Here is a 15,016-nt window from a genome sequence, read left to right on the forward strand (position 1 = left end):
GGGTGGTTACTTCAGAAAGTTTCATAGGTGTCAGAAGAATCCTGTTTTGAAATTTTACTATTTTTTTGAGCTATAGCTTTTCCTATATATCTTCATAATAAGCAGTGTTTGTATTCTACTTTTTTATTTACTTTTTGCTGCTGTACTTTGTTTTGTGTACCTTCTCACATTTGTTTGCAGAGAAATAATACGCAATTCTGAGTGATGGAGGCAATACTAATATATGTGGTAGTGTCATAAATATAGTTGTTTACTTGTCCTTTAGTTTCGAGCAGTGCATCTTTTGAGAAAGATGCAGTGAGGAGCTTATGGAGTTATGCATACAGATTTCAATGTTTAATAGGCTTAGAGTTCAGAAATGGAGGAAAGTGTTTTGACTCATCTTGTTTGCTTTCTGGAAAATATCTTCTGTTTCAGCTTGTCCTATTTGTTTCATGGCTGAGAGATAAAAGGGGAAATTATCTTCCTCTCGAAGGTCACATCACAGTCTAGCATTTCTTTATTAACCTGAAAATTGAGCCTGATGAAAGTCTGTGTTTGTTCAGTGTTGTTACTCCTGGTAAGAGTCTTCAGTAACAGTCATTGATGTATCTGTTTACTATTGACGTATTTCTAAATACTTCTAAGATTTAATTAACTGTGAAGATGTCAGATTGTGCTAAAATTTTGGGCTGAAATTCTGAGATCACCATTTTTTGTTACTTTTCATAAAAAAAAAAAAAAGAAAATCTCTTCAGCTTTACAGACATGAACACTTACTTCACAGAGGTGAGGTAGATAAGAAGTGCTTTCCACATTTTACAGATGGGGAAATCTGAGCAATTAACTGACTTGTCTGAAGTCATACGGCAAGTCAGTGGCAGAGCCAAGAATGGAACCTGAACTATTTCCAGTCCTGTGCTCTAACCACTGCACAGCATCCCTCCCTTAGGTAATTTTCTGACATGATGATGTTTTTATTTGGTGTATATGGTGACTTTGAGAAGAGTATCAGACCGGCTACAAGCTGCAATGGACTAAAATCAGTTTACTGTTAAAAATTTTATGCAGCAGCTCTTAGGTGTATAATAAAAGGATAAATTGTTACAAAAGCATCATATTTGGGTTGCTGCCTTTTGTCTTGTGCTTCCAAAAATGTTAAAGCTAACAGAGTTAACAACTCCCAGAGAATGGGTTCTATAATTTAATTCTGGGTTCAGGTTATTTTTTTTTTCAAACTGTAAGATGCCACTGAAAAACCTTTGTCATTGTTCTCTCAGGTAAAATACTTCTAGTTGGAAAAGTTAAAGGTACAATTTTGCAAAATTCAAGTTACTCTTTTTAAATGCACCTGGATCATTAACCCTTAATGATAGCCTGAAGGTGCAGAGTGATTCCATTGACACAAACAGGTGCCGTGTGCATTCAAGGATGAAATTGGGCTTTAGAAACAGAGGTGTTGCTGTCAGGAGAGACAGCAATTTTTAGAGTTCTGAATATGCAAGGCTATAAATTACCCAAACCCAATTAATTTTCAGTTACCTTTGTCACTAGCATTGGCAGGTTTTGAGACTTGGACAAGGTTGAACACACTGGCTAGAATTAGAATGAGGCAGACAAGGGAAAAGAGTCTGACAACAGATTATCAAGACTTTATCAGAAATGTAATCTACAGTTGAATTGCATTGTCTTACTAGTCAAAACACATGAAACTCCATGTACAACCTTGGGATTTGGGAACAGAAAGTCTGTAGTAATTTTCCTGTTGAGTGCATGTGTAAAGTCATTCCAGAGGACAGTAGTTTCAGCCAAATACGGTTAATAACTTTGTCCTTTTTAGCTTTATTGTTTTTCTGAGCTGTTTATTGAGATTGTTCGGAGACCGTTCCAGCTGTGTCTGGTATATGTGCCAGCTATCAATCTGTACCTAAACTTCAGAAGCAAAGCAACTGTATCGGTGTGGAGATAATCATTCTGACCTGTCTGTTTGGATTTTTTCCAATTATAAGGAGACCAAATAGAATGAGAAGAATGTGAAGCAGCAACATAAAAAGCAAGCAGGAGCTGACTAAAGGATAATCTGACCTGGTTTATTGTCAGGTCTCATTGTTCTACAGCTTCTAGGATAGTATTTGAAGCAGACAACAGTTTTAAGCAGTACCTGAAAGCAAGGACTCTGTTCAGGTGGCTGGCTGATTGGCATGTCCACAAGTGCATTAGGTGGTAATATTTCTGTCTAAAACATATATAAGACAATACAAAGTGTTGTATTGCTGATATATATTACAAATACTATATTAGTTTATTCTGTTTATCCTTTATTCGGTGTTGGACACTCATTTTGCTGACTGAATGATTTGGAAAAAGGCCTTTTAAGGTGCTTTGCTCAGTCTTGCAACGTAGCCAAGCAATTTGGGAGAGAAGTCGGGTCTTACTGAAGATACCTTGAGTTTGCAGCAAGTCAAGGCATGTATTACGCTGCAAAGAATAATGCAGTTATTGTAAAATTTAATTTTCTTTTGGACTTGCATATAACTGAAATCTACATGTTATCGAGCTGTGTGGGATTTATAGCTAAGAATCAGGTGGTCAGATTCAGGGGGAGAGAATAATTTGTACTTTCAAGCTGCTGCACACATCATGGTAGTATTTACAAGAGTTGTGGATAAATCATTAATCTAACCAGATTTAAAAAAGAAAACCATCCAGAAACTGAAATACTTCAAAAAAACCCAAACAAACAAAACCTCTCCTATAATTATTATTCAGACTTTTCTCTGTAACGGTTTTGCCTAGAAAAGCAAGTTGCAGTTCTAGGCGCTGTGATAAAACAAGTAGGGCTAGATGCAACTCTCGCTTATTTCACTAGCAAGTTCTTGAGTTTTCCATCAAGGATGCTTTGAAGCCAGACAGCTAAACCACAGCTCCTTCTGTCAGCAAGTATTGTAGCTGCCTTTCCTATCCTGTTTATCTATTGGATCCTGGAGTACAGGAGTATTCTAGCTTGGCAATAGTATCAGTCTTCAGGAAACCTTGAAACTCTCCTGTGTGCCTTGGGAAGTGACTCACAGAGCTCCAAGTTTCCTTCATTCCTCAGTATGGTCTGACCAGTGGTTTTTTTTTTTTTTAATCAGGAACATTTTCCTCATCACTGCGCACTGGTTGTTGTCCCTCAAAGCGGAGTAGGCTTTTGCTTGCTTGCAGCTAATGGCATATCCTCAGTAAGCTTGTTGCTTCTGATGCCCCAGGTAGTAAGGAAAGTGCTTTTGTACTGTATGTTACCTTGGTGTATTTGCAGCTTTTGAAAATTTCATGATGCCCAATAAAAAATAAATCCATAAACACAGTTTGAAGAAGGAAAGTACAGTTCCATTGGTTTTATTTGTTCAGGTTTTTAAAACTATCCTCAGGATGGTAGTGCATCAAAGCCTTGCTTAGCACCTGGGGTTAAGTTGTGCTGAGAGGCAGTCTCTGCTCCAGGGAAGTTGTTGCACGTGTCAGGATGTGACTGAGTGAAGCAGAAAGTGACTGTGTTTTACAGAGGAATAACATACTAATTTTCAGTGTAACACACACTCGGGAAGAAGCACAATTTATAAGTCCAAGGAAGAAAAAAGTAAATGTGTAGCTAATATCTGTAGTATTTTTTTCTTGAGCAGAGAACAGTTAATTCTGGACAACTTGAAAATTAAACAATGAGCCAGGTTATCCCACGTTTAGAGATGTCAGGAGAAAACTATACTTCCTGGACACTCTTTAACACTTACTCTTCTGTCCTAGGAAGCAGCATGTAACTAAATCCGTCTCCCTTTTCTTCTTTCTCTTGCTCTCTGGAATTGAACAGATCCTTTTTCTGCTACTGTTGATAGTGTTGATGATGCCATTCCAAACCTAAACCCTTTCCTTACAAAAACTAACGATGCTGCTCATCTGTCTGTGTCTTCTGATGTATCTACTTTCACCAGTAGGACACCCACACATGAAATGTTTGTTGGTAAAGTACCATTTTAAGCTAATTTCCTATTTCCTAAAAAATTTAATGTTATTTCAGTTTCTAAAGTATATCTGTGGGGCCTTTTAGAAACTAAAAATGCTGGTCATTTGAGGCTGATCTTGTGCTATGTTAAACTTGATTTAGTAACTGTGCCATGAAAATGGTATTGATATCCATACGTGGCTACCTAGATGAGATTCCACCTGATGTTAAGGAACTTACTTAGAGTTAAAGCAGTTGTTTGAATGCAGTTTTATGCCAAGTCTCTTATACTTAGGAGTTTTAAGATAAAATAGTGTGTATGCCTGAGAATGAAAAGAAGATGCTGCTCCTTTGCTTCTCAGGTTGAAATGTTCTTTTTGAATGTAGAGGCTATCTCTGATTTTTTTGGTAGTGGATGTTTTTCCCTGAGTCGTGCTGGCATTAACAAAACTGATAAAGCTATGCATGTTCTCGTGCATGGTCTGCTTAAACCATTTACCTACTAGTTTATTAACTAATGACTCACATTTTTAAAACTGTGGAAATCTTACTTTGTAGGTGATTCAGCATGGCTGTCATATTAGAAATCCTAACATTTCTGTCAGTGCAACTACACAGTAATTTGATTACTTTTCAATATGAAGAATTAAATTAGCTTTCATAGACTGAAAATCAATTAATTAAATGTCAGTGCTGTTTTTGAGCAAAGCTAGGTTTAAAGACAATAGTGCTGCACCATGGGGTTCTCTTAGCAGGTTGAACCCCACTAGAACTGATCACAGAATTGTTCAGTTTCTTGTTAACAGGGATATCAAAGATCTCTTTGTTACAAGTATCAGAGCTAAAGGGATCTCTTTGGCGATACTGGTACCACCTACAGTTTGTCACCTTAGCTAACTGGTTTCCTAGCTTGTCTTTGGTTAGTGGAAAGAGAAAGCGAGAAGGATCAAGCACAGGAACTCTTGCTGTGAACTTACCTCCACAATTCCCAGGAAGGATTAGTTGGCTAATCTGACGTGTGTTTCTAATCACTTTCCCATGTTTCCAATAAAATTTGTATGGTACTTGTGAATGAACCAGGAGCCATTCATGATTATCTGAAATACAGCCTTTTGGGTTGGTTTTTTTTTGTGGGGTTCCTATTCCATCAGGTTGGTTTCCTCTGTATAATTTGTTCTGAGTCATACAAAAAGCTGCAGCAGTGCAGGGCTGTGAAAAAGGAGCTTGGTGGGTTTGTAGCACTTGGTGATTTGCGCAGTATTCATCACGCAACAGCACTGAAGTTGCTGGAGATGGATTGCGTTGATACACCGCATTCCCTTCTGATGTCTCATTCTCTAAAGATATGTCTAGAATCAAAGTGGGACCTCCTGACTGATCATGTGAAATGTAAATGCAGTTTTAGTGGTAGCACAAACAAGGTGCTACAATAATGTGAATGTAGATTTAAAGTAACTCTTTCTGGTTCTTTAGATCATTACAACCCGTTTACTCAACTAAATCCCTTTGTGGCAACCAAATATGAATCCACTATTGGGCTGTATCCTTATACTTCAGGTATAAGAAAAATGCCTTGAAGCTTTTACACTTTTTTCTTCCAAGGGTGTAAAACATGGCATTTGTTTGGAAAAGAGTAAATATTTATCCTAATATAGTTGTAACTTTGAAACTGTGCTTTCCCCTTTTGTGTTATTGATGATGTCAGCTTGTTTCTTGCTGTATGTCTGATGTGTATTGATTTCATTCCATTGGTTCTGTGTTACTAGAGTGTATGTAAATTTATAGACTAACCTAAATTAAATTTTTGAATAGCAGATAAACAGTATGTCTTGGTTCTCTTTCTGTAACTCTTCCTCTTCTCCTTTCCTGGCTTTCTCTCTTGTGTGATACGCCTTATCAGATTCTTTTTGTGGCCCTCAAGCTTACCCTAATGCTTCTCATTTCCGCAATGAGCCTTCTTCTGTAGCTGGTCTATTTGGAGGTAGGTAATGGGGTACATCCTTACCACAAACACAGCAATTTGAATGTGTTTTGTGCCTAGAACTAGTAGGTATTGCCTACAGAAGTGCATTGTTATAGTGGCTCAAATTTGTATTCATGTGCTTGTGCTAGGTGTGTCGTCACAGATGGTACACACTTCTTCAGTTTGTGCTAAGCTAAGGCTTATTTAGTCTAAACACGAAATGAGTATCTCCCCATTTCAGGATCTCTTGTAGTTTACATGTTGCTACGTACCACACAAAAGACTTGCATGTTAAAAGTATTTTCTCATCTTGCTCTACCTCATGCTTTTTAAGATAAAGGGACTGGGATGTTCGTGCTGCTTAGGGCATTTTTATTGAGAGATATTACTCTCAAACGGTGCGCTAAATTAGTACGAAGCTTTGCAACAGGACATGAGGAGGAGGTATCCACTGCATTAAATTACTGGCTAATCATTTGTGCAGCTGCGTAAGGTCTGTATAGTAACCCAGGACTGATGCTGGTTCCGGAAAGCCATCCAGACAGTTGGCAGGCAGGCTGTGGACTGTGACAGATGATAATCTATCTAAACCAGATTGAACAGGGAGCATTAACATTGTTGCCATGCAAGGTTTAGAAATACCTACTGTGGAAGGGTGAGTTCTTAAAAGCACCAGGAAGTCACATTTTGGTTTAGTGTCTTTAAGTCGTTTAACAAAAGGTTAAATAAATACTACATATGACTCTGTTCCCTTTGTCCCATATCCAAAAAGAGGGATGGTTAGTTTCTATTAAGCCTTGTTGGTTTTTTCTCTCCATTAAAAATACTGACCTTTTGCACCTTTCAAAACATCCATGTTAGAGAGAATGCCCTGGGCTGCTGGTTCATCCTGGGAGTAGGATTTGATCTTTTTCAGAGGCTGATTCTAAGAGGTCCTATCTATTGTTTTGTCTTCTGGCTTGTCTCATCTTGTTAGTTTCATAAAGCTTGAGACTTCCTAAAATGTGACAGCAGGAAACTTGGCTTGTTTCAGTTCAGGCTTTTTTCTAAAGGAAAATACGAGCTCTTGTAAGTCAAGTTTTCTATTGGTACAGGCACAGTTTTAAGAGTTGCAGGACATCCCATCCAAAGAATTCCTATCCGCAGTTCAGAGTCTCTGAAATGGCTTGTTACAACTTGACGGTATACTTGTCATAAAGATACTCATTTTGTTTTGTTGATTATTTACTCGCTATCTTTTCCCACGTTACTGCTTCCCATGTTTTGCTGTATGCTGTTTTCTTTGATTTGTTTTTAATGAAAAGTACATTGTTTAAATTCTTAGCAATGGATGCTTTTGAGTTACAAGTTTTATGTTCCTTTAAGACAAAATAGGAAGGAACAGGTAATCCAAATTTGTTTTTTCTGTGAGGTTTATGTTCAGGGATAGCATAGCAACCTATACTGATTAATTTTTTTAGGTGAAATGTGAATGATTTCAGGAAACAGTAAAATTGAAATGAGGTGCTGTCACAGCAAGCTAAACGAAATCAAAGTAGTATTTTTGTCAGTTATTTCCACTCACTGTAATGCTTCACTGCTAAAGTATTTGTGATCCTTTCCTTTTATTTCTCCATATCATCAAAATTTCTGTTACAATCCAGACGAGCTAGTTTTCAAGATGCTGTTGCATTTTTTTGGTGCTTTTCATATAAAGTAGTAATTACTTCTGTAACTGCCTTAACATCAAGGTGAAGTACATGCACGCTTGTGTGCATGATCGTGTATAACATTAAAAAAATATAACTTTAGAAACAAATCAGTGTTCTCTTACATATTACCACACTATCAACTTAATACTGCCAACCATCACACACAATGCTTTGTGCTGCAATAAATTTTCACAGTATTGAAAAAGTGTATTTGGAGAACACTGCTGTATAGATACATACAGGGAGACAAATGGAGTAAGTTCAGACAGGAGTAGGCGTTGGAATGTGGCTCTAACTCACTATAATTACTGGAAATATGCCTGCAAAACGTGTGTTCAAAAGTGTCTTAAGCGCTATAAAAATTACTAATGTTAAGAATGTCTAATTGAAGGCATTACTAGTCAGGAACTTTGGGATGGTTTGGATCTTACTCCAGTTGTATCAAAGAGAACTGTTCAACTAATATTAAACAGAGTAATTGTCAGGCAAGTAATCTTGAAACAGGTTCTGTACCCAGCCAGCTTATTTTCCTGGAGAAGCATGGGGATTATTTCCTCAATAATTTTATTGTAACTATTTGGTAAAAGAATAAGGAAGATGCAGATAGTTAGTCCAGAGATTTAGCAATTGGAGGAGTGTGTTTTTGGGCCTCTGTCTCCGGTTCTTAGACAAAACCTTTCTTTGGAGGATTAACTCCAAATAAACTTCAAATGAACTGCTTCCAGCTTGCTCTTTTACATGCTTCTCGATGTCAGGGTGTAGTGTGGACCTTTGAGGTATTCCTAGTCTTTCTGTGGTACTTAATCTACGTATTCAGTGTGTCTTGCATAAAGAAGGTGGATTCATGGGAAATGCTGTATAAAAACATTCAATTCTTTTTTTATTTTTATTTTTCCCCTGCCCCACAGGGTTCACTGCATCTCCTGTTGCTCAACCACAGCCATCAGCTGGCCTTAATGTTGACTTTGAGTCTGTGTTTGGAAACAAATCTTCTAATGTTGTCCTAGATTCTGGTGGTAAGGCACTTATTAAAATAGATGACGTATGTCCTTTAATTTTATTTTTATTCTTGAGGTATAAATCTCTTAATCTGTATTTGCTCGTACTGCTGTGACAGTGCTCCAGCTGAAGAAAAAGCTGGCTTTAAAAGGTCAATAGCAGCATTCTTCATCCAGTTTTTCTTAATTCGTAAAAAAATTTTTCCTTATGCACTATTTCTGTGTGTAGCCTGCTGAAATGTTTACATTGGTTTCCTTCACTTAAATGTTTTGTGCATCAAGACTTCACACAGTGAACAGCCTTTAGTAGTTTTACATACCATCAACTGAAATTAAGCCTGTATTTGTAGAGCATGGTCGGAAGAGTTAAAGTTGCATCTTAATTTTATATACCTGTGCAACACATTTTTGACACTTCTTTGCCTACATGTTGCTCTTTCTGATGTTAAGTTTATTTCAGAAAATGATTAATAATCAAAACATACACAGTTAATTTTGATTGTAGTCGTAGTCAGTACTTTTCTTTTGAGTATCTGGAAAGTAAATCCTTTCTAGTCTTCTGACATTGTACTTGACATTGGATTCGTTTTGGGAAAACAGTGATTTGCTAAAGCAAATACATACGCTTTGTATAAGTTTGAAATACTTTAAATATTTATTCCTTATTTTGTTTTATTTTGATTGCTTTGCTGTCATTGTGACTGCATCCCATGTAAAATTGATGTCAAACTAGTAAAGTGAAATCTCCTTGCTGTAGTAGATCTTAAGTCTCTCCTTTATCAAGAGGCATAGTAAGTTCTGTCCTTCTTGTATAGTGTAGCATCACTAGGTTAAATTTTGTATTTTAGCCGTTGTTGAACTTGCTGTCTCTTGTATTGTATGTCATGACATTCATGGGAGGCCTGTGATTCAGATCACTTACTTTATGTTTATCCTTACCAGGCTTTGATGAACTAGGTGGTCTCCTAAAACCGACAGTGGCCTCTCAAAACCAGAGTCTTCCAGTTGCCAAAGTACCACCTAACAAATTAGTGTCAGATGATCTGGATTCATCTTTAGCCAATCTTGTAGGCAGTAAGTATCAAACCGCTAACACATTCATACTTTCTTAACACTTTTAAGTGAATGGTATTTCAATAGTATCTTTTTCCACTTTGTGACAGATTTGGGCATTGGAAATGGAACTACTAAAAAGTGAGTATGCTTAAGGTTGAACGTTTTGATTTTCTTGATAGTAAATTTTTATGAAAGTATAGGTTCAAACCTGTGTGTACCACATAACGTTAGCCTTCAGAGCGCGTTTGGGACTGTACCTTGTTTCTCATACAAGGTATAATGAATAGGTGAGAGCTGTTGGGAGGTGACAGTAGACTGAGTGGGAGTGACAGTGTCTGATACCTTTCAGGTTTTGTATATATTTAGGAAATGAGTTCATCAAAATGTTCCTTTGTAATTGTAGGCAGTCTTAGCACAGCTTATAAATACTTTGTGTGAGTGTGTGCAGGGCTGTATTAAAAGATTGTGAAACCACAGCCTCTGACTTGTGGTTGACCTTTTTAGACAAGTGAATTTTGAAGCAGGGCATATTCTTGGATTGTGAACATCTGGTCTAGCAGCAAAGTTGAGAATGTGATTAGCAAATTCAAGGCTTATAGGGACCATCTGTGCCAACTCTGAAACCATTCATAAAATCTAGTATGCAGTTGCTCCTAATTTTCACCCAAGGAAAGTCAGTGAGACTAACTTACCTGTGCTGAGGAACTTGACTGGAATTAGATGAAGCTGTGGTGGCTCATGTACCTTATTTTTTCTACCCAAAACAAGCTGTCATGAGACCTTTTATCAACTCCTTTGCTACATAAGCTTCTTCATTAACAGAAGAAGCCACATTTCCAAGAGGAAATGGTGTTTACCTGAGGGAGTTTTGTGGGAAAATCCATTGTTTTCTAACAATTTTTAAAAAATCTATTTGAAGTGACGTTAACTGGACTCAGCCAGGTGAAAAGAAACTAACAGGTGGTTCCAACTGGCAACCCAAGATTGCACCTACAACTGCGTGGAATGCTCCGACGTTGGTAAGCAAATACTCATTTTAAAATAGTGAGTTCCCTGCAACTTAGATATGCAGGCTGGTGTGTAACAGAGCAATTTGATACTGTTCTATAGTTGCAGTAAAAGGGTAGTAGACAATTGAATAAGGGGTGCGTTTGAGATGGGTACTGCTTGGATTTGTTTTTCTTAGCGTTGAGGTTCTAGTAAATAGTTTTTGATGTGACATGGGCAGGTTTAGCATAAACTTCCATAGTGTTTGACCAGCCTCTCTCATGGCAAGGTAGCAGCATTCGTGTTTCACTCAACTGACTTTTTACAAGGGCAGGCAGTGACAGGGCAAGGGGAAATGGCTTTAGACTGAAAGAGGGGAGATTTAGATTAGCTATTAGGAGGAAATTCTTCCCTGTGAGGGCGGCGAGGCGCTGGCCCAGGCTGCCCAGAGCAGCTGTGGGTGCCCCATCCCTGGCAGGGCTCAAGGCCAGGCTGGACGGGGCTGGGAGCAGCCTGGGCTGGTGGAAGGTCCCTGCCCATGGCAGGGGCTTGGGACTGGGTGATCTTTAAGGTCCCTTCCAACCCAAACCATTCATTGCTTCTATGACATAAAACTGAATTCCAGTGGAAGCAGGCACTTTGCAGTCTAGAAAAGTGTAAGTGTGAGAAGCGTGTTCTTCAGGTATACTGAGATGTCAAGTGTGTAGACATTGCAACTCAGCCCGCTCTGGGGACAGGAACAGGCTGAGAGATTAATCTTCTTGATTCTTGTAGAGGTGTCTGTGCAGTGACACGGGCAATACTTCCTTAATGTACATAATGACTGCTTTCCTGCCCTGATGTGCGCAGTTGTTTTAAGTGCATGTCAGTTTTGGTGACCAACTTCATGGTGTCTATTGTAGCAGGTAGAGCAAGGGTTCCTAATTACACATTAAGAGTTTACATGAGTAGTTTTCACAATGCTAACAGAATATTTTTGCATGTGAATCTTACTCACCCTTTCCTTAATGATCTGGAGAACTGTATAAGGATGGAACAGGTAACAAACCGCTCCCGAGGATTTATGGCATCTGACTCTGACTGGGGGAGGGTGAATCTGCAGTGTAATAACACAGTGTTGCAGATTTGGAAAGACAGAGCTTGTATCCCTGGATCCACTACCTCTTCCCTACTGGATGTCCCTTATCAACTTGCTATATTTATGAAGGGAGAAATGTTTGTGGACCTTACTGGAGGGTGTGTAGATATTGAAGGAACTGTAACTACTCACCTGCTTTAATGACTGGTGGTTTGAGTTTACTTGTGTGCTTGAATCTGTTTTAATAACTCATGTCTTGTATACACATCTTCTTGTGATAAGTCATTAGCATTTAGAGACACTGTTGAGGCACTTTTCTTCCTGTGAAACTGTTCTGATAACATAAAAATATTGAAACAGAAGTAATCTGGAGGGGGGGAAGTTTGTTTTCCTCTGCTGGTCTATTTATTGTGGAGTTGCTGCTGCTTGCTAAATAAATATGCTTTTGAAAATAAGGCTTTCTCATCTTTTGGAAAAAAGGCATATACCAAATAAATGGACTGTGCAAAATAATTACAAACCTAATAATGATGACAGTATCACAGGTGTATGTTGTCTCAGTAAATGACTTGAATTACAAGAATGTGTTGGGGTAAACATGTAATGTATTTGTGAACTAAAATGCTATCTGTGTATATTCCGTTGTGTAAGTATTTGCTTCTAATCCAGTGTTATTGCATTATGTAATTGTTCTCCCTGGGAAATACAGAATGGCATGCATTTTCCACAATACGTAAGTGAAACAACCCACAGCCTTTTTGCAATCGACTGGCATGCTGATATTAACCACTGCTGTTGCAGAATCTCATAACCTTCTTGCTATTTACACATTTCTCATTTTAAAATCTTTGGTGTGCCAAAAATTGAGCTTTTCCTAGCGTACACAAACTTCATAGGTGGTCTGCAGGTTCTTGATTCGAATGATGGCATGGGAAATACCAAGATTATTTTTCCTTGCTTTAAACTGTACCATTTGCTGCCAGAGAGCTGGGGTTTGTGTCTGTGCTGCCTTTAATGCACTTGGTGAATTTTGAATGAAGATAAAAATGTTTGTGTTTGAATAACTGCATGAAACCTTACGGGCTTCTGTTATACTTGGCACTTTATTCACGTTTATGGTAGATCTTGATTCTTTTTTTTTTTTAAGTAGGGAGAGACCAATATGTCATTAATGCTCATATGAAAAAAGAAGATCCAGGCTGACAATTTACAAAGGGCAAGCAATAACCTGTGCTTGCTGTCTGAGGAATGCAGTCTTTCGTTTCAAAGGATTTTTTTCTTTATGTCAACGGTGATATTGGTCTTTCCCTGTATTCTGTTTTTATTGCAGGGTAACTGACTGAAGGATGGTAGGTCCATACTTGAGCACTCAAAAATCAATTTAGTCAGCATGTTTGTGTGTGTGTAGCTGTGTGTACACAAGCAAAACAAACAAGTAATTTTCAGGCTAGCTTTGACAGCCATGTGAAATACATAGATAGTATGTGGTTTAGATAATTCTTGATTGGTGAAATCTGTTCTGATGGCAGTTGAAATGGCAGTGACACTGGCTGGTGTATATGAAAAGGCAGCTGATACCTTAGAACTGAATTCAGAAGCAGTCCTGCTGATGTCCTATTCTCAATACTACAATTTATCTGCTTTAATTAATCCAGTATTATTAATATTTTGTCACTTCCCTCTTTTCTGTATCAATAATCTGTGTACCAAGGAACGCGTATGGTCTTTGTCTTGTGATGAATAGTAACCCCCACAGCAATAACACAAGAATTAGACTCTTTTTTTTTTTTTTCTTAAAGGAGAAACTAACAGGAGGTGGAGTGGCTAGACAGCAAGTTAGCTGAATATTTATAAGCACCAATATACAGTCTGAAAAAAACTCCCACCTTTTTTTGTCCATGTAAGGGTTAGTATTTAGAAAGTGGGTAATGAAACTATAGAACAAAGAAAGAAAAGTGTATTAAAGACAGTTCTTCATATCCTAACCATATTCGAAGAGTTATCAGCTGTTTTTCTAAGTATGTGTTGCCAAGCTGTTTACAAAAGTTAGCTTCAACCCCAGGTGTTGCCTGTTGACAGCAATCTCCCTGTAACTTCATAAAAGCTAACTTAGCTTGAGGGGAATATCAACATATCTGCAGATACTAAGAGGACCGTCTTTAATCTGTTCAAATTCACTGTACCAAGTGGGTGAGTGAGAGGGAGTGCAAGCTGGATATTCATGTTAGAGTTCAAATTACACTGAAGCACAGTAGGAGAATCCCCATAGCGTGTACATCCTGGCTAAAAAGAAAAGAATTCTTGTCTTGTTGGCAGAAGCAATGGTAATTTGGTCTTTTCAGTCTTTAAAATTTTTCTGTTGGCTCCTTGCGTACCATTCCTTCTGATACTGAAACAGAAGTATGTGCTTCATGGGATTAAAAAACATGCTTCTGCTTCCTGAATATTTTCTCTCAGACTTCTCCGTGTCTCATACTGTGTTCTTTAAACAGGGTGCTAAGGGAATGGCAGCTTGCTGTTTGGTTTAGTCAGCCAGAATCCAAACAGGTTAAAAGCAAATACAGAATTGTAGATTTGCCAATATCACCTAGAAACTTTAGGTACTGTATTCAGTCTGAAATAATTTGGATACACTCTTAAGACTGCAAATCCTGTTTATTGTTTGCTATATTCATAATAAGCAAAGAGCTGCAGTTGACCCTTAGAAAGCAGTGTCTTACCAGTGTGCAGCTGATCTCCTCTCAGTTCACCACTGTTTTTCACACCAGGCACCACCTGTCATGGCATACCCTGCTACAACGCCGACAGGAATGATGGGCTATGGGATGGTGAGTGGAACTCCTACAACTCAAGTCAGATGCTGCGTGTCGTTTGTTTGCTCACAGTTTGGTAGCAGTTGTTTTTCTGAACTATTCTACTGAAGATTGAATTTCAGCTCCTCATGGTTTATTCTTCACCACATCATTAAGTCCTGGTTTTCTTAAGTACTTCAGTGGGTTTTGTCTGATGTTAAGTCTGCCCTTTCCTACCTCACTTTTTAAAGTTTATGAAAAACTAAGACATTGTCTGTTCTTGTTGGGCTTTATTGGTGTAGAAATAAAGTGATCGTAGAAATGTTTATCATGTAAGTATAACTACTACCTTCACAACAGGCATGTTATCGGCAAAGTGAAACCTTCCTTAAATACTTGCTCCCAGCCTCAGCAAAAGTTTTCTGTAATGATCAGTGCTACAAAACCGCAAGTTTGTGACACGGCGACACTGCCCTGTGTCCTGGCGTTGGTTGAG

General features: G+C 38.1%; 1 protein-coding gene across 9 annotated transcripts in view; it reads left to right on the plus strand.

Moving 5' to 3' along the window:
* PICALM (phosphatidylinositol binding clathrin assembly protein) overlaps nt 1-15,016 on the plus strand; it is a 71,221-nt gene that overhangs the window by 45,663 nt on the left and 10,542 nt on the right. For 2 of the 9 annotated variants that reach the window (XM_037376106.1, XM_037376109.1), the window contains exons 13-21: nt 3,824-3,973; nt 5,429-5,512; nt 5,856-5,936; nt 8,518-8,625; nt 9,550-9,681; nt 9,771-9,801; nt 10,583-10,682; nt 12,438-12,461; nt 14,497-14,556. In XM_037376106.1, the coding sequence (XP_037232003.1) occupies nt 3,824-3,973; nt 5,429-5,512; nt 5,856-5,936; nt 8,518-8,625; nt 9,550-9,681; nt 9,771-9,801; nt 10,583-10,682; nt 12,438-12,461; nt 14,497-14,556 (770 nt within the window). The remainder of the gene's footprint in view (nt 1-3,823; nt 3,974-5,428; nt 5,513-5,855; nt 5,937-8,517; nt 8,626-9,549; nt 9,682-9,770; nt 9,802-10,582; nt 10,683-12,437; nt 12,462-14,496; nt 14,557-15,016) is intronic. The other 7 variants (XM_037376108.1, XM_037376112.1, XM_037376114.1 and 4 more) reach the window with 5 other exon arrangements.

The sequence above is a fragment of the Falco rusticolus genome, chromosome 2 (assembly GCF_015220075.1).
Source record: "Falco rusticolus isolate bFalRus1 chromosome 2, bFalRus1.pri, whole genome shotgun sequence".
Lineage (NCBI taxonomy): Eukaryota > Metazoa > Chordata > Aves > Falconiformes > Falconidae > Falco > Falco rusticolus.